The sequence below is a fragment of the Carcharhinus amblyrhynchos genome, chromosome 17 (genome assembly GCF_965287045.1).
Source record: "Carcharhinus amblyrhynchos chromosome 17, sCarAmb.v2.hapA, whole genome shotgun sequence".
In the NCBI taxonomy this organism is placed as follows: domain Eukaryota; kingdom Metazoa; phylum Chordata; class Chondrichthyes; order Carcharhiniformes; family Carcharhinidae; genus Carcharhinus; species Carcharhinus amblyrhynchos.
The window spans coordinates 15,378,136-15,403,329 of NC_137340.1; the positions used below are offsets into that span (position 1 = coordinate 15,378,136).

General features: G+C 44.1%; 1 protein-coding gene across 4 annotated transcripts in view; it reads right to left on the minus strand.

The window, feature by feature from the left end:
• plce1 (phospholipase C, epsilon 1) overlaps positions 1 to 25,194 on the minus strand; it is a 325,759-nt gene that overhangs the window by 20,900 nt on the left and 279,665 nt on the right. For all 4 annotated transcript variants that reach the window (XM_080205534.1, XM_080205532.1, XM_080205533.1 and 1 more), the window contains 8 exons: positions 21,608 to 21,721; positions 17,595 to 17,891; positions 13,000 to 13,160; positions 11,218 to 11,479; positions 7,944 to 8,062; positions 7,696 to 7,824; positions 4,099 to 4,308; positions 1,932 to 2,102 (listed from right to left, as the gene is read on the minus strand). In XM_080205534.1, the coding sequence (XP_080061660.1) occupies positions 1,932 to 2,102; positions 4,099 to 4,308; positions 7,696 to 7,824; positions 7,944 to 8,062; positions 11,218 to 11,479; positions 13,000 to 13,160; positions 17,595 to 17,891; positions 21,608 to 21,721 (1,463 nt within the window). The remainder of the gene's footprint in view (positions 1 to 1,931; positions 2,103 to 4,098; positions 4,309 to 7,695; positions 7,825 to 7,943; positions 8,063 to 11,217; positions 11,480 to 12,999; positions 13,161 to 17,594; positions 17,892 to 21,607; positions 21,722 to 25,194) is intronic.

Here is a 25,194-nt window from a genome sequence, read left to right on the forward strand (position 1 = left end):
GAGGTGGGGAAGGCAGCTGTATGGTCGTCAGTGGGGAGGCAGTTGGGGGGCCAGGAGGGTAGTCAGGGGGTTGGGGGGGGGGGGGGTTTATCAGGGGCCTAGTCACAGGAGGGTACTGACTTCCCTAAAGCAGCTAACAGTCCGAGCAGCGTTATTTGGATGGAGGCGAGACACCTGCCCCTCACTTGGGGAATGGGGGGGCAGGGGGGAGGAGGACAGAGAGGAGGATGTCCACCTCAGAGAGCTGATTGGCCCAGCTTTTGTCGCAACGGGGCAGCAAGGGCCGGGATTGGGACTACAAACAGGCCCAGATTGAGCATCCCAGAATCCAGGTGCAGGTGAGTGCCGGCAGTCTCACATTGGGAAGGAGGTGAGGCCCAGAGAGGAGGAGGAGGAGGAGGAGGAGGAGGAGGAGGAGGAGGAGGGGGGGGGGGGGGCGCGGGGGGGAGCGGTGCAGGGATCTTGATAGAGGGGCCTGATTGGGAGGTGGGTTTGGAACTGGGGCACCCCATATGGAAAGCCCATTGAAGGAGGCACACCATACCACACCTTTCCTGTCAGCCTCTAGCAGGGCAATGTCCGCAACTCCTCTCACTTGCCTCAAAATTGAGGCGGAGACGAAAACAACTCGAGTGGTCATTAACTGCCCACTTTAAGGCCTCAATTGGGCGGGGGGGGGGGGGGGGGGGGGGGGGGCAGGGGCAGGAGTGGGCAGGCCAGTCTAGGCCTCACCTACCTCATCATAAAGTTATTGACGGGTGGGACTGGCAGGGATGGACAAGCCAGTCATTTTATGGGCCATTAACCCCTTACTATCTGAAAAACCATTGGCAGGGGTATGTAACGTTCTGCCCCGCGTCGAGTCTGTAAATTAGCAGCTTACTAAGGATTAGTCACAGATACAGATTTAGATCACAATAGCATAGCAACGGTAAATTATATTTATGTAACATCTTTGATTTAATAAATAGTCCCTAGGTCCCGTAGGAGCATTATAAAACGAATGATAAGACTGAGTCACATAAGGGAATGTTTAGTCATCTAAACAAAAGCAAAGAGGGAGGTTTCAAGGACTGTTTTATGGGAAGGAAGAGCAAAGGCCCAGCCACCAAAGAGGGAGCGATTAAATTTGCAGATGCCCAGGGGGCCTGAATTAGATGAGAACTGGAGGAGTTACAGAGACAAAGTGGGGCGGGGGGGTAGAAAACGAGGGTTTTGAAATCAAAGGTGAGAATTTTAAAATGAATGCACTGTTTGACCAATAGTCAATCAAGGTCAGATGCCAGGGGGTGGCACAGTGGTTAGCACTGCTGCCTCACAGCACCAGGGACCCGGATTCAACTCCCAACTTGGATCACTGTCTGCGTGGAGTTTGCACATTCTCTCCGTGTTTGCGTGGGCTTCCTCTGGGTGGACCCACAGTCCAAATGTGTGTGGGTTAGGTAGATTGGCCATGTTAAGTTGCCCCTCAGTGTCAGGGGCCTAGCAAGGGTAAATATGTGGGGGAATCGGGCCGGGGTGGGATTGTGGTCGGTGCACTCTCGATGGGCCAAACGGCCTTCTTCTGCACTGTAGGGATTCTACGAACCGGAGGGCCGATGTGTGAATTGAATTTGGTGCGAATGGAACAGGAAGCAGAGTTTTGGATGACCTCAAGTTTACAGAGAATGTGGGAGGTCAGCCAGGAATGTTCAAGTCCAAAGGTAGGGATGAGGGTTTCAGCAGCCGATGAGCTGAGCCAGGGATGAAATTGGGCAATGTTATGGAGGTGGGAACAGGTAGTCCAATATGACATAAATATATTGCCAGAAGCTCATCTTGGGGTCAAATATGACAGCAAGGTTGCAAACAGACCAGCATAGCCAGGGATTGCTGGCATATACACAGAACTCACCCAGACCCATCTTTATTCTTTATATAACTTGACCAACCTGCAGGATGATGTCCTGGGCTGTGCTGTACTTTGATGCCCTGATGACTGTACGCGGCTGTTCTGGGGAGACATCATGCACCTGAACCAAGAAGCTATCGCCCTCTGTGGGAGTGCTGTTGTAACTCACATCATCATGGTCTTCATTCATGGTGTTCCTCAGATTCAGCTCCTGCAACAGATGTTGAACATCAGCCAACACATTCCTACTCCATTGAGTTTAGAATTACTCACCAGCGCTCTGACCCCGCTCAGTTTCAAAAGGCAAAAGAAGAAATGCCAGCAGTCCATACTCGCAACCAAAGAGTGGACAGTTTCCATAGCAACTCTCATCGAAAATATACAGAACTGGTTTCCAGCAGGTCCAAGTTCCATTTTGTTTTCTTTAAATAGCTTTGGCTTTTGGGCCTAACTCATTCTGAGCTAAGAGTGTGAGTAAGAGCATGAGCGCGTGAGGAGGAGAGAGTGTGAGTGTGAAAGTGAGTAAGAGAGTGTGAAAGTGTGACAGAGAGTGTGAATGTGTGAGTGTCCGTGTGACAGAGAGCATGAGCGAGAATGTGTGAATGTGTGTGTGACACAGTGAGAATGCGCGCCAGAGAGAGAGAGAGTGCGCGCCAGAGAGAGAGAGAGAGAGTGCGCGCCAGAGAGAGAGAGAGAGTGCGCGCCAGAGAGAGAGAGAGAGTGCGCGCCAGAGAGAGAGAGAGAGTGCGCGCCAGAGAGAGAGAGAGAGTGCGCGCCAGAGAGAGAGAGAGAGTGCGCGCCAGAGAGAGAGAGAGAGTGCGCGCCAGAGAGAGAGAGAGAGTGCGCGCCAGAGAGAGAGAGAGAGTGCGCGCCAGAGAGAGAGAGAGAGTGCGCGCCAGAGAGAGAGAGAGGGTGCGCGCCAGAGAGAGAGAGAGGGTGCGCGCCAGAGGGAGAGAGAGGGTGCGCGCCAGAGGGAGAGAGAGGGTGCGCGCCAGAGGGAGAGAGAGGGTGCGAGGGAGAGAGAGGGTGCGAGGGAGAGAGAGGGTGCGAGGGAGAGAGAGGGTGCGAGGGAGAGAGAGGGTGCGAGGGAGAGAGAGGGTGCGAGGGAGAGAGAGGGTGCGAGGGAGAGAGAGGGTGCGAGGGAGAGAGAGGGTGCGAGGGAGAGAGAGGGTGCGAGGGAGACGGTGGTGACAGAAGGCTGCCTGCTCTCTGGGGAGGGGGCGCTTTTTTCAAAGAAAAACAGGTTATTTTAAAGAGCCCAGAGTACCTGACAGGCCAGGGAGAAGATAAGTGCCCAGGTAAGTGGATGGAATTTGGATAGTCAAGGGGTTGGGAGGAGGGAGGATTGGATCAAGTCAGGGTTGGGGGTGTGGGGGAGGGGGCTGTTGAGTTGGGAGGAGGTGGGTTGGTGGAGTGGATTGAGAATGGAGTGGTCAAAGATCACCATTAAATATTACCTCAGGAAATAACTGGAATGATAAAAGCATTAGGAGAATTCTAGAGGGCTGTGGCATTCCGTTGGGATTGCATGAAGCGAATGATTTTTGTAAATACACAGGAATACTTTGAAGGGGGGGGCTGTAAAAATTTGAACTGCTTTCATAGCATAAATAACGGAAAACTATGGTATTTCTCTGCCTAATTCTTATATACAAAGAAATTTATTTTTGTTTGAAAACATGAAGTTTTGTAATGAGGTTCTGGTGTGTGCATTTGTCTTGAAATGGTTCTTAACAGGATTGTAACACCTGTTGCAAGAATTCCAACGTGTTCCATCCTTGGCACTGGCCCAGCATTGTGCCTCCAGGAACTGCAGCAAAGCGAAAAGGAATAGGTGTACGTCTGGGGAAAAGAGGCACTTACAAATCATTGTTGGGTGTAAGTGGGCTCACTCAAGGGGAGATGTGTGCAGTTTTACTTTCAGAAAGGGCTATTTGTAATCTAGTCTCCAGGTTTCCAGAATAGCACTTAATGCAGTCATTGATGTCTGACGTATAAGAGGTTATGTGAAAAACTGGATATTCAAAATGATCCAAAGAGTTGGGAGAGAAACCTCAAGTGGATGTTTGTGAATTCAATCGAGGTGGGGACATGGTTCCCCCTCCATGTTCAGGTTGAGGTATTGTAAAGTAGTCACACTTAAAAAGGTCAGAATAATCAATAGCACATTTCATAAAATGGTGAACGGGTGAGAAAAATTGGTATACCTCCTCTTTGGTTTTGAAGACAATTTTTCCAACAAATCCATCCTCTGGGAACCAACACTGTGGGATTTTCAGGATCTCCTCCTCTGGACTAATGACCCTCTGCAATGAGGGCTTCTTACATTCACTCTTATCTTTAGAAAGGGGAGTCTTCTCTTCCAGAAGGAAGTAGTCAGCAGCGTCTGCCTCGGAGCCACCCAAAATACCTACAATCTGCAAGGATCAATCAGAGTCATTGAGTCTCCCAATTCCTCCTCAAGAACAATGGCTATTGCTAAAAACAAAAGCAACTTCAATCCAGTTTTGATTTTCAAGTGGACACTGCTGTAAACCAATGCTCAGTTTAGCTAGTTTTCTGTTTAAATGCTCCTTGGGGTGAAAACCATTCATTATGCTCAAATCTTGTTATATTGTCTCTGGTGCTGCAGAATAATTGCTAAATTGTTCCCAGTTGGCCAGGGCCGAGCTCATACAATACAAACAGATACAGTCTGATAGTTTCAGTGAAACACAAATAGCTCAGAAGTTCACAGAAACTGGTGTGTCCATGTTACTACAACTGTTCCAGTTCCTAAAAGCATTTGGGAAAATTGCATTGGTTGTATTCTGTTTAACAGACCATGTTTCTGGTCTCTGAACTTGTTGGTTAACTTCCATTGGATTTTTTTCTCCCTTGGGATTATTTCTAACATAGATACAATCTGCTAGTTCATTCCAATAAAAAAAAACTAAAACAACGTATTTTCTTAGATATGGTTCTTTAAGATGTATCCAGTACCCTCCAAAAACGTTGTGGGTCCCAGTAGATGCAATTTTTTTGCACATCTTGGGAATTTAATATGAAATCGCATATTGGCTTTATTGCTTTTGGCATTCTATCATTCAGATCTACAGCGATCCTGCATGTGCATCTTTTGTTTAGTTGGCATCAGCAAATTCAACTCAGTTTATTTGAGCATCTTTCAAGTTTCAAGATGTAGCTAAAGTGCAACTGGAAGGGAATGGTATGTTACAACATTGCCCTTTGCCCTCAGCATTCGAACATAGCACAGGCCGCTGGGAAACTTTCTCATCTCTGCCAACTTTAAAGGACCTTGCTAATGGACTGAAAATTTCCCCAGACTAGCTCAGAGGGGGATGGTGTGGGAAGCACATTGGAGACCTCTCTCTCAGAATGAAGCTAAAGCACACTGGGTCAGAGGAGAGGAACCTACATTCCGCATTTGGCCACACTACTTCGAATTAAGGAATTGTTAGCTAATAAACACACTGGAAAGCCCCAAGTATTCATTGTTCGAGCACCGATTTCCCGTACTGTTGAGAAACAAAGAGAGAGCATGAAAAAAGATGGGCAGCTAATATAAAGGGGAATCCAAATGTCTTCTGTAGGAATATAAATAGTAAAAGAGCAGTAAAAGCAGGAGTGGGGCTGATTAGGGACACGAAGGAAGGGGAAATGGCCGATGTCACATATGGTAACTTTGCACCTGCCTTTGCCAAGGAAGAAGATGCTGCCAAAGTAATCATGAAAGGGGAGGTAGTTAAATACTGGATGAGCCAAAAATTAGTAATGAGGATGTATTGCTCCATTTGTTGATAAATCACCAGGACCCATGAGATGCATTCTGGGATACTGAGAGAAGGGATGGTAGGAATTGCAGAGACACAAACTGGAATCTGCCAATCTTGCTCAGATACAAGTGCCCGAGGAACAGGAAGATCGTAAACGACACACCCTTGTTCAAAAAAGGTGACAAGGAGTTTTGAAATGATAATCTGGGACAAAATTATCACTTGGACAAAGGTAGATTAATTAAGGATTAATCAATTGGCTAAGGGCAAATTGTGTTTAATTAACTTGCTTGAGGTTTTGGTGAGGTGACAGACAGGATTGATAATGTTGTTGATGTGGTGGTGCATATAAAATCATAGAATCTACAATGTAGAAGGAGGCCATTTGGCCCGTTGAGTCCGCACTGACCACAATCCCACCTAGGCCCTATCCCCATAACCTCATGCATTTACCCTAGCTAGTCCGCCTGACACTCAGAGGCAACATAGCATGGCCAATCCACCTAAATGGAAAATCTTTGGACTGTAGGTGGAAACTGGAGCACTCAGAGGAAATGCATGCAGACACGGGGAGAATGGACAAACTCCACACAGACAGTGACCTGAGGCTGGAATTGAACCCGGGTCCCTGACGTTGTGAGGCAGCAGTGCTAACCACTGTGCCACCCATATGAACTTTCAAAAGGCATTTGATAAAGTGACGCATAATAGGCTGGTCAGCAAAGCTGGAGTACGAGCAATAAAAGGGACAGGGGAACATGTATGTGGAATTGTCTGAATGACAGGAAACAGGGAGTAGTGGTCAACTTTTTTCTTTGGACAGGAGAAAGGTATGCAATGAGGTCAAGGGGTATGTCAGGGGTCATTGTTAGGATCTCTGCTTTTCCTGGTATAAAACAATGGCCCAGACCTGGATGTACAGGGCACAATTTGAAGTATGTGTGAATGACACAAAGCTGAGATGCATTATGCATTATCCTATGAGAAGGATGTTTGTAGACTTTAGGAAGCCAGAGAGATTGGCTGAATGCAGAGATGTATGAAGTGATTCATTTTAGTGGGAAGAAAGCAGGGTGACAATGTAAAATAAAGCTTACCATTCTAAAAGGAGTGCAGGAGCAGAGAGACCTGAGGGGGAGACTTGCACAGATCAATGAAGGCGCCAGGAGATGTTGAAGTAGTAATTAAAACATCAGGTTTTTAAAGTAGGGGCATACAGCACATAAGCAAGGAAATTATCCCAAATCTACTTAACATACTTATTTGGCCTTAACTAGAGTATGGTGCCTCATTCTGGACACCAGATTTAGGAAGAATATGAATGCATCAGAGAGGGAGCAGAAAAAACTCACCAATGGAAGTGATGGACTGGAGAAGCAGGGGCTGGAGCAGAGGAGATTTGATGGAGATGTTCAAAATCATGAGGGGTCTGGTAAGAGTAAATAGGGAGAACCGTTCTCATTGGAAGAATCAGAAGACATTGATTTAGGGGAATTGGCTAAAAAAAAGCAATGGTGCCTTGTGGCAAAACTATTTTATGCAGCACATGTTTAGGAACAGGAATGCACTGCTTGAGCACATGGCAAATTCAATCATAACTTGCAGAAGAAAATTTGACAATTATCAGAAGATTGCAGAGAAAGAGTGAGGGAATAGATCTAAGTGAACTGCCCTTACAGAGAGACAGCACGGGCACAAATGGGCCAAATGGCCTCTTTGTATGGCGTGACCATTCTCTGATAAAATAATACAAGGATATAAGCTTTCTCTGCCCTAAGCACACAAATGTTATAACATCTACAAATTGTGATTGGTTCCATCAATCTGAATCACGCCCATTGATCATATTTCAAATTGGCATCTTTATGCAAAAAACACAAAATCTGGATTCTACTTCAGGATACTGTTTATTTATTTTTTAATCCCTAACTAAATTAAGGAAACTTTCCATGTCGCTTTTCTATTATACGGCATAACTTTCTATTGGTTCCCATACGCTTTTGGATGATTTGGCCAATACTGACTCACTTTGTTCACCAGCTGACTGGCTGTGGTCTTCTCATTGACAGCAAACACAGTGAACGGTTCAGGACCTGGCACTCCATGGATTGTAACTTGGTGGCTGATTTTAGATCCGTGGTCCTCGCTGTTAAACAACTGTTCAGAGTAAAAACATTGTTAGTTCTGCCTTGATATATGTTTTGTAATCAAATCGTTCAACAAATTCCACGGTTCATGAAGTGATCATTCTTAAGGAATTGGTTCTTTCACATTACCACTGAGGAAGGTATCAGGTTTCCAGGGTTGTTTTCCTCCAGTCTTCTGCTGTAAATGAAGAGACTGGATATCTCCAAAGATTCGTTGTGAGAATTCTTCAGCTGCAGATGTCTGTACCCTGGGGAAAATGAAATACTGACAAAGTCAAACACTTCAGGTATTAGACTTTGGTCTTTGTCATTAAATTATTTCCATCAGAATTGGTGACTGGTCCTTTACGAGATGAGAAACAGACGTCAAATCACTTTCCCTTTGAACCTTTCACTCCTTTCTTGAATCTCTAATTCTCGGCTGAAAAGCTGGCCACACTACCTGCCCACCAGTTAAAGTCATGCTGAAGCTGGCTATTAGAAGGGGTGGATCAACATGACCCTATTCCTCCGATCAATGCATCCCAGTATTAGGATTTTAAAATCTCAATGCACTTAAATATTGTAAATTATTTTCATCTAACACAGTTTGGGAAGAATTCTGAAGAAAGCAGCCACCAAGACCTCGAGTGATTATTCCCGTCACTGTAATTTACAGTTCAACAATGGTGCAGGCAACCGGTTGCACGGGAGATTTATGCATTGTTCTAGTGCTGTAGGGGAGCTCGGGCCAGTTTGAAACAATCATATAATCTATTCCTTATTACATAACACCTGTTAGTTTCCTGGTTGGAGTGGAATGGATAGAGAACTGTAGTGGCTTTAAGGTCAGGCTTTGAGGACTGAGTGGTAAAAATGAGATATTTTGTCCCATTGAAACTAAATTGAAAGCCTGCTTTAAACCATAGCTCTTACGTCAATTATGTAGACAATGGTTTTGTCTGTATCTTAATCCATTATTGTCCTATCCAATACAATTACAGACAACTGTGTCATTCCAGTTAAAGCTAATTAGTATGCTAATAAGAATTTCCAGCTCCCTTTCCTTATTAGCATCTATTTAGTACATACTCTCTTTTTATGTACCTTCAGGGAAGGCAGTGGTAAAGTGATATTGTCACTGGACTAGTAATGCAGAGACCCAGGGTAATGCTCTGGAAACCTGAGTTTGAATCCCACCCTGAAGATGGTGAACTTTGAATTCAACAAAAATCTGGAATTAAAATTCTACTGATAACCATGAAACTGCTGTCGATTGCCATAAAAACCCATCTGGTTCATTAACATCCTCTAGGGAAGGAAATCTGCCGCCCTTATCTGGTCTGGCCGACATGTGATTCCAGAGTCACAGCAATGTGGTTGACTCTGAAATGCCCTCAGGAATGGGCAATAAATGCTGGCCAGCCAGCGATGCCCACATCTCATGAATGAATAATATAAAAAAAACTCAGCTTATTTATATTAAACTGATCTACATCGCGTAACCTGTCACTAATTGGCTCTGTTACGTAAATGCTTAAAATCCTTCCAAATCTGGTTACATTGATCCGCATTATTTCCTTTGACCCTACTTAAGTATCACTTGAAACTGTGGACATTGTGTTTATAATGAATCCCTCATCCAAATCATTAATACGTCGATAATAGAAAAATTCCCAACACTGATCCTTACATGCCCTTACAGCCTTAAAATTCTCCTTCAGGATTTGCTGTCCTTTCCTGTTGCCAAGCTAATTTTTATCCAGCCTCTCGTTATGTAATTTCTTCAATTATCCATTCATCGCTATTACAGAATGTTGCCGAAGTCTTTCTGAATATCCATATGTATAATATCAGCTGTGTTGCGCATACACCACGCAACATGCTAAAAATGTCTTTGCAAAACTTGAGCAGGTTAATTAAACATGACATTCCTCTCCTAATGCCCACCAACGCTCTTTCCACAAGTTCTGTTCTTTCAAGCGTCCCCTTGCCAGAACTCTCAAAAATGCTTGAAAGACTTTTCCTGCAACAAAGGATTGACCTTTGTGTTGTCAGGTGAAGTTAGTTACTGTCCAATCTTCAGTAACTTCTCCTGAATTTATCAAAGTGAAATTGATTAGCAATTACAAGCACCACATCCTGTACTACTCAACGATGTAAAGTTATCCAGATGAGATATTTTGTCTAGATTACGATAATAAAGTAATATTTTTGTTTTCGCACTGTCCTCCTTTTTATTCCTGGAAATATGTTGCAACTTTGCTCCACGTCCTAGAAAACCAAGTATATGTTGTGGCCCATAATTCATTGAGCTATTTCTTTGTCTCTGGATTCTATCTTTCAAATGTTAAGTGGAAATTCTTTTTGTTTAATGATATAGAACTTGAAAAACATTGAAGGAGAAATTAGTCTTGGGCAATAGCACAAAATGGATGAGAACAAGTTAACAACCCAAACCTTCTGCCCACCAGAGTCCTTTGTCCATTTTGAAGTTACTATGCTTATGGTTAAAGCTAACTCTGTACGTCTCCATATCAGTCTCCATCGAATTTTTTTTTAAGTGTGAGTTTTGAATACAGCTTCACTTACATCAAAAATTTACTACGGATCTTCCAAATAGTATTTAAGTTTTTATTTTACTTTGATTGCCTTTGAAATCTACTCTCCTTAAAGACTGTTCAAATGCTACAATCGCGTTCTTTTAGTTTTTTTTATTCATTTACAGAATGAGAGCTGGCTAGAATCCCTACAGTGCAGACAGAGGCCATTTGGCCCATTGAGTCTGCACCAACAGCAATCCCAACCAGGCCCAATCCACAGAACCCCTGTATTTACCCTGCTAGTCCATTTCAGAGGGCACTTGAGATGGCTGTGGATCTGGACTCTCATTTAGGCTGCACCAGGTAAGGATGGCAGATTTCCCTCCCTAAAGGACATTAGTGAACCAGACGGCGTTTCCAACAATTGACAGTAGTTTCATGGTATAAAACAGAGCGACAGCAAGGAAATTCAACAAAGTCAAAATTGATCCCAAGATTGTTTTTGCTTGGGCTATTTTCTTATAAGAAAATAGAAGCAGGAGTAGGCCATTCGGTCCTGCTCCACCACTCAATAAAATAATGGCTGTTTTAATTGTGATATCAATTCCACTTTGCCATCTGCACACCATCCCCACCTCCCGGTCCACAAACAACCCTTGCCTCCCTTGTCTATCAAATATCTGGCCAAATCTGCCTTGAATAGACTTAATGACCCAATCGCCACTGCTTTCGAGAGAGCACAATGATGAGAGATTTGTGCAGTTTTAAACGTCACGAACATTAACATTTATTTTACTCATCCTTCAACAATCTGAATGTTCTTGACCTATTTGTCCATCTCAGAGCACATGAGGAGGGAGGGTAGTGGAAAGGGTTCTTACCTGCTTTAAGTGCTTTCAATTGGATCACTCTTTGTGCTGTTACAGTGGAGCTGTTATTCTCCACCACTACAAAGCGTAAGAAAACAAGGTCTTCAAAGTAAACGTGGAAGAAGAACTGCTCGTTCCACATTGGGTTCAGGGTATTGCGATGAATGGGCTTGGTGCGAAAGTGGCAGCTGTCCTGTGGTATACCAAGCACATCAATCTCAATGCACGGACTACCTGATGTATTGCTGGGACAAACATACTGTCCAGAAATTATCTAGAGAGAAAAAATAAAAGAGGAAAAGAGCATGAGCTTCAGAATGGAATGGGAACGAGACACTTTCTAATTAATTTCAATTTACTGTTAAAATACAAAGGTTTGAAACTTAGAGTTCAGACTGAGTTTCCATCCTTTATGGAACTATAGGGCTTTTTATGGAAGACATCCATATCCTTTATCATGGATCCATCAAATTTGCCATATGCTTTCTATTGAATAGGTGGTGGATTGGCAAAGAGAGTGAAGTACCTAAATGGTTAATACCAAATCCTGTTGTATTGGAGCTTCTCAATAACTACTCCACAATCAGGTGTCAGGGAACATAGATCTTCACTCAGTCTACTTGCTCCACATTCAGACATTGACTGCCCACTCTGGGCAGATCCCAACAGCTCACCCCACGTGCAAGGTCATATGACCCATTCCCTTAAAGGAGCTATGCCCCAACGTACATGGCAATTCAAACTCTAGAACTTGCAGTTGTTTTGTGAGCTTGCCTGAGTTAATGGTCGGTTTAGTCTGACACAATAGGCAAGACAAAACAGAATCATTCGTTACAATGCAATGGAAGGGTGTACATTCGTCTGGCTCACTGAACTCAGAGAAGTTCTGGCTCGAGGAGATTTGACCTGACATTGTTTTAAGAAGCTTTGCTCCAGCTGCCATGGAGAGAGGTCCAGCCCCGCACAACACACCACTATGTCACAGGTAAACTCTGACAATATTGTCCAAATATTTTATCCAGCTGTCGCTCACTTGCTAACATTACAAGCTCCTCAAATAGAAAATGAAAGTAAAGTTTGGGGAGTTAGACAGTGGCTTTATTAGTTAATCCAGAACATTATACTGACATGTGCAGTAGGTTGACTTTATGAGTGAGCTGCCCTGGAGAGGAAGACCCCAATTCCTGAATGGTTATAACTGGCTTGCTCACCTGGCGTATTATGGGGGGGTGGGGTTTGGCTGGAGTTGGATAGGAAGTGGTGGGTTGACCGCCTCTCATATTTTACATGCTCCACACCCCCACCCCATGGTTGGGTGGGGGAGGTGAGTCTTTAAAATTCAGCCCAAATTCTCTCTGCTCATCCAGACCTTTGAACATCATTCCACTTACATTATACTGCCTTTTTGTAGTAATTCTCCCAAGTGCATCACTTTACATTTCTCTGCACTGAACCTTGACTGCCATGCAGCTATCCATTCCACCAATTAACAGTAACACAAGGGTAAATGAAAGACTGTTCACTTAATGAATGATGGTGGTTAAAGAGCGCAAAATTGATCGAGTGAGGAAGAAATCAAGCCATCCTGTAAACTCAGAGCGGTTAATAACATTAAATAAACCAGAGTGAGTTTATTTGAATTAAGAAAAATAACATCTCCAAAATGCAGTTATCCAATGGCCACACTTCAACAACAAGAGGACGAGATAACAAAACGAGAGACTGTGTGTCGTGCTGCTTACACCCCAAACCCAGTAAATCAGCCCAATCCTGCCTCTATCTCTCTCCACTTACTGTTAGAGAATGTAGGGACGGACTCATATTCTCTATCCGTTCCAGGGGAGAGAACTGGTTGTGCATTCGGCAGTTTTTGTCCCACAGGACCGGTGACTTCAAGACGTAGCCACATCTACCATTGGCTTCAAACATGGCTGCGTTCAGGTGCATTGGGAGATCTAAGGAGAGATGGGAGAGAAGATTGTAATCTCAGCGATTGATATAGTACATTACGGCTGACCTGGGATAGTCCCATCATTTTGAAACCATCGCTTTATCAAAATCTATGTCTTCCTTTCATTTCAGTAATTGGTGATGTGCTGTGTGAGATCATCTCTTATTTAATAGCCCATGAGCAATGAACCCCACTAAGACAGCTCACAGATAATAGGAGGAAGTGGGTTCATTCATATTTACGTTAACATCAATCAGTTAGCAAACTGATTACAGAGGAATTACAAAGAACTCTGAGACTCTAGTCAATAAAATTCATCCTGTGATTATTTAATAATATAGCTTGTGTCATTATAATCGGATTTTACACTTATTAAACAGTTGATGAATGCTTTCACCACAGAGATAGTTATTATCCTTGAAACTCTCCATTAAATGTTGTGCTTAAAAACATCTCCTTCACCTCATGTTTCAAGTTCTAAAGCTGCCTGCCTGATATATGTTTTTGTAAAGCTTACAGAAAGAGTAGGTTAATGAGCCAATCAGCCTGACTGTGTCTGCACCTTTGCTGTTAATTACTTCTAGGTAGATTGTTACATCTATAGCAGACCCAAGCCTACTAGACACAACATGGTGGCACAATGGTTAGCACTGCTGCCTCACAGCGCTAGGGACCTGTGTTTTATTCCCGGTTAAGGTCACTGTCTCTGCGGAGTTTGCACGTTCTCACTGTGTCTGCATGGGTTTCCTCAGGTTCCTCTCAGTCTGAAAGATGTCTGGTTAGGTGCATTGGTCATGCTAAATTCTCCCTCAGTGTACCCAAACAGGGGCTGAAGTGTGGCGACTGATAAATAAACTTTAAGCTTTAAATGAAAGGCAGGATACCACGATTCATATCCAAATATCAGGCGTTTTTTCACAATTGGCTTGTCACCCCACCCAACCCAGAGAGAAGCCAGAGATCACATTGTGCTCTTTCGTCACTCAATTAAGGGGTTCTGATCATTTTTCTGAAAACTGGGAAGTTCCAATGTCTGGCACTGGTCTTGGTCTCACAGTTGCTGGACGTGAGGTATTCCACCTGTATTTCCAGTGACTGCAAAACTGCAAGGAATCTAACTAAACTGCAATAAACTTTGCATTAAGGAAGCACGTGAGGTCAGAATGGAGGGCAGTTAGTTAACTGTCGAGAATAGGTGAATGGTTGAAAGATGAGGTTGAATTTTCAGTAAAGCGCTGACTTGTGTCATGTACAACTAAATGTCTTTGAATTTTGCACAGATCACTGTCAAAATTCAAATAACCTTTGCCATTTCCCCACAAATAAAACCCAAGATATATGAGCTTTCGCAAAATGGATTTTGAGCAGGATTTTGCCAGAAGTGATTAGCTGCTGGACAATTCAGAGTTCAGACGTCAATCCAGTGGCGTGGAGAGGAACAAGTTTCAAACAGTCTCCAAACAATGATCTATGTGACATGCCCTGGGAATTTACTGCATCTTGTCCTTGGTGCATGTTTTTATGTTCTGCTGATCTTTGAAGAGAGGCACTTTAAGAATGGAATGAATATCGTCACCACAATGTCAGCTAATCAGTCGGAAGTGGGGCAGAACTGGAGAATTTTCAAACTCATGACCAAACTCAGGACATGAGACAGGAGCCAGAATTTTCCCAGTGATGGGGACAGCCTCTCTGTCACTGTGAAAACGATGACAGAGACTGAAAATCAGAAGTCCCCACCCCCGCTAATTGCACCTACCATTTTGCAGGGGAGGGAATGGAGTCAGGTCAGGATTTACGCTCTTGTGTGTTTCATGGAGGCAGCTGAATATATCACCAATAGCTTCCTCCAGACATGTCTGATTTTCCTTAGCCAAGATTAGGAAACCAATGTCTGCAGATTTAACCTGGAAGGATTTGGTCTAAACCTTTCCGCTGTCCTTTGCAGGGGTGGGGTACCCTTTTTGGAGGGGGAGGATGTGCCTTTGAATATGATCTTAGGACATCTTTAGGAGATGCAACTTCCCCTTTGGGATTGTTAAAAGCGGACATGAAAATCTACACAATAAGCTCATAACTTCATTGGAACTGTCAAGACAGCTGTCAAAATAATCTAACAAGTGGAACAGCCAAAACTGTCAAAATGGGCAAAAGCAACTATCAAGGTATATAAACACTTGTCATTTAAATCTTTGGAAAAAAGAACTGCGGAGTGTTAAAAATATAATTGCTTGCAATTTCACTCTGAAATATCATTACTGGATTTGTACTGCATGAATGATTTCACAACTTTCCATTATCACAGTTTAATCGACAGCTCCAGGTCATTGTACAATCTTTGAAGTGGGACTATGAATCTCAAAGCTTATTTCATAAGGGATTAAACACTTGCACAAAATTCTTGTTTTACAAGGGATTATGTAGTTGAGGGAATATAAATGCAGTTAATGGATTTTCATGAACGAGAGCATTTTCTTTTAAAGAAAGACTGCAGAGATACTTACAACTTTATTTTATTTGAGCACGGTTCCCAAGTCTACCCATAGTGCACATTGGGTGAGTTGGTGTGGTAGCTGTAACAGCAAAGGGAGGTGGGTGGGAGATAATGGGTTGGAATTATGTTGGCTTAGAGAGTATGATGAGCCACAGAGGGCATGAGATTGCATGGGTTGGCATGGATCGAGTATGAGGAATATAGAACGGGGCTGAGGGGTGATTTTTATTTCAATGTTATTTCAAAAAGTCTTTGAGGAAGTGCCAGTATACCAAGTAGGCTTTCACCGTCTGCACTCGGCAGCCTCCGCACTCCTTCCAGCCTGATTCCCAGAGATCCCTGCCATCCTGGAACAAAAATCCCAATTTCCAGGCACTTTAGCCCACACACAGCCTTTGAAGGATCAATATTGGCGCCCAAAATTAAAGATAGGCATGGGGGAGAATTGGTCTGTGCATTGGTTCTTAGGAGAGGGAGCAGAGACAGCAGGCAGCCTAGTTAGAGGGCTTAGATACTCTGTGTAATATTTCAAATGCATTACATTTTGGAACTCTGGACTCAGATTGGCAGCTGCAATTTCAACATTAGAATCAATGCAATCACAAAAGTGAGGGACATTATGTGGCAAGGGCTGCCCCCCTAGGAGGGCCCACACCCCCCAAACCCCATCACAAACCTTTCCCTTCACACCAACTCCACCTCACCAAGGTCTGCCTCCCACTGATCTCACCCTACTAACCTGAGATCCAGAGCTCCAGCAACGATCTTCCTCTCAAGCCCACTGCAGTATTGGCTGTGGCCATTGCTTCTGGCCAGTTTGGGTGAGCTGCTGTCCTCTGAGTGACTAGCAAGTCTCAGAAGTGGAAAATCCACCCTGACGGAACCGGGAACACCGGTGACAGCTGGTGGACTTGACCGATTGGGATCGAGTCCCATTCGGGAGCACCTGGAAATGGCTGCTGCAATGCACCCCATTACTGGCTGCAAAGAACATCACGTTTTGCCCAGTACGTGATTATACAAAGCGACTAGTATCAAATCCGAGCTTTGGATGCTTTGTCTGCGCTGGAAATAAGGATTTTATGAACCAAGCCAAAGAAAACCTTGCCAAATAAAACAAAGTCCTATCCAATGTTAACTCAATCAGCCTTGGGAGGATTAAAGGAGTACACATGTTTAAGGCAGATTCAGTTCAGATTACAGGGGAGTGTCATTGTTAGACTCCCAGCTTCCAACGCAGTATTGGCAGATACAGGACAGTGTACATTGCACAGAAAAGCAGGCAGCCAACCCACTCAACAGCGTGAGTGACAACATTGAGACAAAGTTGAGACAAAGCCAGAATTGCGGCAGAGTTGAATTAGTAATGAACACTCAAGCAACCTCTCCAAGCCCAATACTTGTGGTTAAATTCACTAAGATATCACATCTAACAGCTCTGAGCTTTCTCAAATGCATTAGTTCTAACATTGAAATTGCAGGGTGGCTGCAGTCAGATTCCTGAGTCAGATGCAAAATAAAATGGTTCATTTGAAATTTTAAAAGTTCTTTTTGTTTTTCTGAAGCCCTCAAATTAGATTTGACCTTAAATCTCTCAGATATTCTTGAAGGAACCTCCAGTTTACATTTATTTGTTAGTGTCACAAGCAGGCTTACATTAACACCGCAATTAAGTCACCATGAAATTCTCCTAGTCATCACACTCCGGCGCCTGTTTGGGTACACTGAGGGATCTTTCAGACTATGGGAGGAAACTGGAGCACACGGAAGAAACCCAGGGAGACACAGGGAGAATGTGTAAACTCTGCACAGTGACCCGAGCCAGGAATCAAACCCTGGTCCTTAGTGTTGTGAGGCAGAGGTGCTAACCACTGTGCTGCCCAGTGAACACTTCCAAGCAGATTTTGCTTTGTGAACGAAGGTTCGAAAAATCTAGTCACTCACCATCTGTTTGGTAATTGAGAGCAACCAGCTGTATCCCGTGGAGCCAAAACATGATAGGTGATGGGTTGGAGGAGTCGATCCGCGTAGCAGCAGGGTAGGTTCGGAGTAGCTGGCAGGCTGTGTGTTGGATCAATTCCTGGGAATAACGCCTGCAGAGCCGCTTGGCAGTGTTCTCATTCACTGACGAAATGTGGTAACACTTGGGTGTCCTGATGATAGCGCTGAGGGAGGTGGTGGGATTGAACGGAGGAGATGACGGTTCATCGCAGCTCTTTCTTATTCCCTCAAAAGAAGTGGCTGTGTTAAAAAAAAATCATTAGGTTACCCAAGGATGTGACAGGAATCCCATTTTTGTAAAAACTGCAAACAAAAATCCTAAATATCTAAACCTTAACAGAATGAAGATTAAAAAAAAACACGCTTTTGTCCACAATTCAAGGTGATTTTGTGTCAATGACCATTACTTGAACTAAACAACACAATGTTACTTCAATAAACATCCGTCAAAAACCTCCGACTTCATCTGCTGCTGGGATTCTCCAGTGCCGCTGCAGGGAAGAGTGTTTTGGCTGAGTGCCAAATTCTCCATTCTCACTGGCAGCAGGGCGGGAAATGGGTGAAATTGGAGAATCCCACCCACCAAGCTTCCTGTATAAAGCCTACAACTGAGGTCCAACCACAAAGACCCAATGCCACCTGGAAAAGAATGCAACATCACCACCAGTGAGCACATTTGCAGGTAAATGGCAAAATGTTTCTGAAGTTTTCAATTTTTTTGTCTATTTTCACTCAGATAGTTAACTGAGGGAGTGTTCGGTATATGATTACCAGTATCTGTTGGCTTCTCTTGTCTACGTGCTACTAGAGAAGCCTGGCGGTGGATACTGAGAACAGAAACCAAATGAAAAACAAGAAGCTGTGAACATGAGAGAAGAGAAACTTTTAAAATAAAACTCCCGTTCAGACATAGAAACCGATCTCTACACATCTCAGAGACATAAAGCAGAGAAACGAAAGAACTTCTATTGTATCGCCATCCTCGAGAAGCAAAAGGAAAATATTCAGTGGGTTTGGTTTACCGTGAAGCAAGCTATTTCCCTTTCTATCATCTCCTCCCTGCTTCAAACTCTGTGTAAAGTCCCTAAATCCACATTTCTGATACAGGCCTAGCAAAGCGGTACAGACAGTCACACAGATATGTCTGCTGCTGAACAGTATCAATCACTAAAGCTCATAAACAGAGCCATGTAAAGGTTGGTTCACAAAGCAGACGATTATTACAAGCAGACATTTTCTGAGTCAGGGAGACTTTGGGAACATAGAATAATGGCCAGGATCTGATACTGGGATTCCCAAATCCACGTTTGGGGTTTTCACCAGGGTCTGCTTGAGTGTGGAGGCTGGTTTGAATCACGAGACGGCAGCCACATTCCTGACGTAGCCGGCTGCATTGTGGAGGCCTCGCCCTCACAGTTGTCATGGGATTGGGCCAGCTTTTTGAAGAGTTGTGGTACACAGCACCTCAGGGATTTCATGAACCACAGACTTGGATTTTCGCCCATTAGACTCTGGAGAATATCCAGCTTATCCAACCTTTCCTCGTAAAATAACTCCTCCCATCTGAGGTACGAATTGAATGAACCTTCTCCAAATTGCTTCTAATGCATTTATATATTTTCTTAAAGAAGGAGGCCAATATTGAATACACTACACTAGATGTAGTCTCACCAACACCCTGCACAACTATAGTAAAATATCCCCATTTTTATATTGCACTCCCATTGCAATAAGTGACAACATTCCATTTTCCTTCCTAATCACTTACTGTGGCTACATGTTAACCTCCCCTGATTTATGCACCATGACACCCAGGTCCCTCTTTACCTCAGAGCTTTGCCCAAACACTCAACCTATCTGCGTCCCTTTGCCAAGTCCTTATGTCCGCTTCACAACTTACTTTCCTACCTATCTTAAATGTCACTAGTAAATTTAGCAACCACACATTTGGCCCCTCCATACAAGCCATTGATATAAGTTTAAATAATTGAGGCCCCAGCACTGATCCCCAAGGCACTCCATTCATCACATCTTGTTAACACAAAAAAGACCAATTAATCCCTGTTCTTTGCTTTCTGTTCACTAGCTAATTCTCTTTCATGCTGTTATCTCTTGCACCATGAGCTTGTATTTTGCGTAGTAGCATTTAATGTGGTGCCTTGTCAAATGCCTTCTGCGAATCTAAGTACAGCACATCCACATGTTCCCCTTTATCCACATTGCTTATTATTTCCTCAAAGAATTTCAATAACTTAGCTAGACATGCTTTCCCTTTCATAATACGATATTGACTCTACCTGTGTGCATCTAGATATGCTAAGAGCCTGCTCTCACCCCTTTATCAATCGATTCTAGTATCTTCCCTACATCAGATGTTAAGCTAACTGGCCTGTAGCTTCCGGCTTTCGGTCTCCTTACAGAGGAGTCACATTCACCATTTTCCAATCTGATAGGAAAATCTGGTGCTCTTACCAAGTATACTGCATACATTTTGCGGTTCACACTCCTGTGATCCGACTTCAGTGGATTCAGTTGATGATTTGAATGGCCAGATATCTCCATGATCCATACATGCATGGAATGTGAACCACACCCATTCCCACCCACACAAAAATAGGAAGTGGTTAAGGTGAGCTTTGACAAAAGGTCATCTGAACTTGAAACATCAGCTCTTTTCTCTCCTTACAGATGCTGCCTGGCCTGCTGAGATTTTCCAGCATTTTCTCTTTTGGTTTCAAAAATAGGAAGTGCTGTGTTCGGGGTGGGATTTACGATCTTCATGTACTTCCGAAATTTTCACCCAACAGAAAGGCTCTCTGTCATGGCGAAAATCCAGGTTGTAGTCTGCATTGAATATCTTCAGTGTTGAAAAGATCTCACCCCCAACCCCCCAAATCACATGTCAAGGGATGCTCCAACTCCTGATGAAGCAGCAAGACTCCGAAAGCTTGTGCTGCCAAATAAACCTGTTGGACTTTAACCTGGTGTTGTGAGACTTCTTACTGTGCCAACTCCTTAGTGTCAGTAGGATACATAAATAAACTTTCAAACACAGTAATTAATTGATAACATCCCTTTTCCTTAAAAAGGTCATTTCACAACAGGCCAATAGAAAGGTCAACCATCCAGAAAATGCAAACACTTGGAAGCTTCTTCGTATGTTCAATAAACATTGTGCAATTGACAGTATAGATCAGAAAGCTGGGGCTGTCAATTAAACAGCATTTCCTTTGGGGGTCAGGTGTTTTACTCTTATGGATGCTTAGGCTCTCAGCCAGGAATACAGAATGATGCTTGGCTGAGAATCAATAAATCTATTAGCTCATTGAAACATCTGAGCCACTGGGAAAACACTGCGTGACAGCTAGGGTGAGGGGTCGCGAGATGCCGCGAGGGGGCAACGGGGCGTGAGGGGCCACAGGGCGCGAGGGACGACGGGTGAAAAGGGATATGAGGGTGAGGGGATGAGGGAGTGAGGGCTCGAGGCCCTTATTTCTTCAAAGTCTTGTAGCAATGAGGTGCCCCCTTACCACCTGGCAGGCCACGCGGTTGCCTCCAAACACTTTCCCTGTGCCAGCCCACCCAGCTGCAGGGCCACCCTGGCATCCCAGAGAACCCCATCTCTGTGGGCACCCTCTCCCAAGGTGGGGGGGTCAAGTCCGAACATTTCCCAACTCCCGCTACATGCCCTGACTCTGAGGATGAAAACGCAGCTCGTTATTTACCAAACACCCACTGCAACTAAACAAGCTGCTTAGCAACAGCAAGATCCTTAAAGGATTGACATGACTCACTCGCTCGCCTGATTAAGATGCCAGCAATAGATTCAGAGAATGCAAATTCACCAGTAATGGTTCCCTTTGTAAATACTTCAAATCAAATCAGAGCATTGTAAACCAGTCATTTTGTGACTGGATGTGTGTTTGGTGTGGGAAGCAGTGAACTGTGCCCATTACCTCTTCCAGATGCTTTAATTGATGTCATTGACTCCCCAGGGCTCATTCTGTTTGACTTCCTGTTGGGTTTCACTTTGCTTCTGCTTGATCCCGTCGCATTTAAAGTTGAAAGGCCTGTTCCCATTAAAACAAGAGGAAAGGGTCAGTGCTAAAGAGTTCACATTTTTCCAAGAGATAATTTTTTGATTTATATTTTAAGCTACTTGCACCATTGCCCAGCTGCCCATGTGAAAATGTTGTTGTTTTTGTGCTGGGTTTCTCTGTGGGATATTACCGCATCAAAGACTGGGTACAGCAAAACAATGGCAGGGAGCCAAATTCATTCACTTTCATCCTAGTGTATGGACAGGATTCCCTTTCATTTCTCGAACTTCAGAACAAAGTGGCTTTGCCACAATGGCCTGATTCACATTTTGCATCAGCGTCACATTTGGGTGACAAAAGCAATGAAACACAATTCCCAGCACTGTGCCGTTATAGACAGGGTTAGGTTCCATGGAGGTGAACACTCAGCCACACCTACAGCATTAGAATCCGCAGAATCCCTACAGTGCAGAAGACCATAAGATATAGGAGCAGAATTAGTCCACTCGGCCTAGCAAGTCTGCTCCGCCTTTCAATCATGGCTGAACTGACCACAATCCCACCCAGGCCCTATTCGCATAACCCACATATTTACCCTGCTAATCCCCTGACACTAGGCCAATCAACCTAACCAGCATATCTTTGGACGGTGGGAGGAAACCGGAGCACCCAGAGGAAACCCATACAGGCACGGGGAGAATGTGCAGACTCACACAAACAGTCATCTGAGGTTGGAATTGAACCTGAATCTCTGGCGGGATCCAGCAGCGCTAATCACTGTGCCATCATGCCATTAGTTATGGAGCTTTGATGGTTTTTCACAGATTACAGGCAAGTATGACTAGGAATATTGTCAACCGACTGGTGAGTGTTACTGTAGCGCGACTCCACTAACATAATCCTCACTTGCCCCTTGTATCATAAACTGATGGATCAGATTTATTGCATAGGAGAGTGAGGCTAATTGCACTTACTGTTACTTATCATAGAGTGAGTCATAGAATCCCTCCTGTGCAGAAGGAGGTTAATTGGCCCTTCGAGCCTGCACTCACAACAATCCCACCCAGACCCTGTCCTTAAACCCCATGTATTTACCCTGCTAATCCCCTCAATTTAGCATGGCTAATCAATTGAACCGCCACATCTTTGGAGTGTGGGAGGAAATTGGAGCACCCTGAGGAAACTCCCGGGAAGTCCTAACCACTGTGCCACCCTGCTGCCTGTGTGTTATGTGCAAATCAATTCAATTAATTAATCAATCCTGAATTGGAAAAAGGCTACCTCAGTGACTGTAAAACTATCATCAATTGATACAAAAACCCATCTGGTTCACTAATGCCGCTTTAGGGAAGGAAATCTGCCATCCTCACCTGGTCTGGCCTATGTGTGACTCCAGAGCCACAGCAATGTAGTTGATGCTCAATTGCCCCCGAAATGTCCCAGCAAGCCAGTCAGTTCAAGGGTAGTTAGGGATGGGCAACAAATGCTAGCCCAGCCAGTTGATGCCCACATCCCATGAAAAAAGCAGAGATATCAGATAGCAACTTCTGTGAAGAGCACACGGTCAGTCACTAGAACTTGGGAAATATGTTTAGCAAACATTTCAGTGTATTTCTTTTAAACTCTCACGTTCCTCATGCAGATTATGATGTAAATAATAATGAAATTTCACAAATAATGATTAAAAGCAATCACCTTTATTTTGGGCCAATTTTTTCTTATTCATTCATGGGACAAGGGCATCACTGGCTGGCCAGCATTTATTGCCCATCCCTAGCTGCCCTTGGAGGCCAGCTGAGAGTCAACCACATTGCTGTGGTTTTGGAGTCATACGTAGGCCAGACCAGGTAAGGGGGGCAGATTTCCTTCCCTAAAGGACATTAGTGAACTAGACGGATAATCGACAATGGTTCCACAGTCATCAGTAGATTCTTAATTGCAGATATTTTTTATTAAATTCAAATTCCACCATCTGCCGTGGCAGGATTCAAATCCGGGTCTTAATACATTGGCTGTGTTTCTGGATTAAGATTCTGGTGATAATCCCACCTCAGGACAAACACACCTGCTCAATCTCCCACACATTCCCAGCTTACTTTCCACTGCTGCTTCATACATTATACAATAGGCCTTCCCTTACCTGGCGAATGTAGATTGGGGGAGCAGATTGGGAGGTAGGTCTGCTGAGGAACAGTGGAGGATCTTTAAGGAGATCTTTCTTGGTGCTCAGCAGAAATTTATTCCAATGGTAAAAAAGGATCGTAGGAGGAGAGATAATCAGCCGTGGATAACGAAGGAGATAAAGGAGAGTATTAAATTAAAAGCTGATATGTTTAGAATGGCTAAGAGTAGTGGGTGAGAAGAGGATTGGGAGAGGTTTAAATATCAACAAAGAATGACGAAGGAGTTGATAAAGAAAGGAAGGATAAACTATGAAGCTAGGCTAGCGCTAAATATAAAAAAGGATAGTAAGAGTTTTTATAAATATACAAAAAGGAAAAGGCTGGCTAGGGTGAATGTTGGACCCTTAGAGGATGAGAGGGGGGATTTAGTGGTGGGGGATGAGGAAATGGCTGAGGCCTTGAATAACTTTTTTGCTTCGGTCTTCACAGAGGAGGACGTGAATAGTTTGCCGGGTGTTAACGATGGAAAGATGGTAGGAGTGGAGGGCCTGAATGAGATCATTGTTACTAGAGAGGCAGTGCTCGACAGACTGGAGGGATTGATGGTGGACAAGTCCCCAGGACCGGATGGAATGCATCCGAGGGTTCTGAAAGAAATGGCAGGGGTAATAGTGGATGCCTTGGTGGTTATTTTCCAAACCTCGCTGGATTCCGGGGAAGTGCTGGAAGATTGGAAAACGGCTAATCTTACACCGCTGTTTAAAAAGGGTAGCAGGCAAAAGGCAGGGAATTATAGGCCGGTTAGTTTAACGTCTGTTGTAGGAAAAATGCTTGAATCCGTAATCAAGGAGAAAATAGCGAGGCATCTTGAGAAGCATTGTTCGATAGAGCAGACGCAGCACGGTTTCATTAAGGGGAAGTTCTGTCTGACGAATTTATTGGAATTCTATGAGGATGTGTCTAGTGCGGTGGATAGAGGGGAACCGGTGGATGTGGTGTTTCTCGATTTTCAGAAGGCGTTTGATAAGGTGCCGCACAAAAGGTTGTTACAGAAGGGAAGGTTAGGGGGCATGGAGTTGGGGGTAGGGTGTTAGTGTGGATAGGGGATTGGCTGTCAAATAGGAGGCAGAGAGTGGATGTCAATGGGTGCTATTCGGATTGGTGGTTGGTGACTAGTGGAGTGCCCCAGGGATCGGTGCTGGGGCCTCAGCTATTTACCATTTATATAGATGATCTGGAGGAGGGAACCGAGTGTAAGGTGTCGAAATTTGCTGATGACACAAAGATAAGTGGAACGGCAAATTGTGCGGAGGGTGTGGAAAGTCTGCAGAGGGATCTAGATAGGCTGAGTGAGTGGGCGAGGACCTGGCAGATGGAATA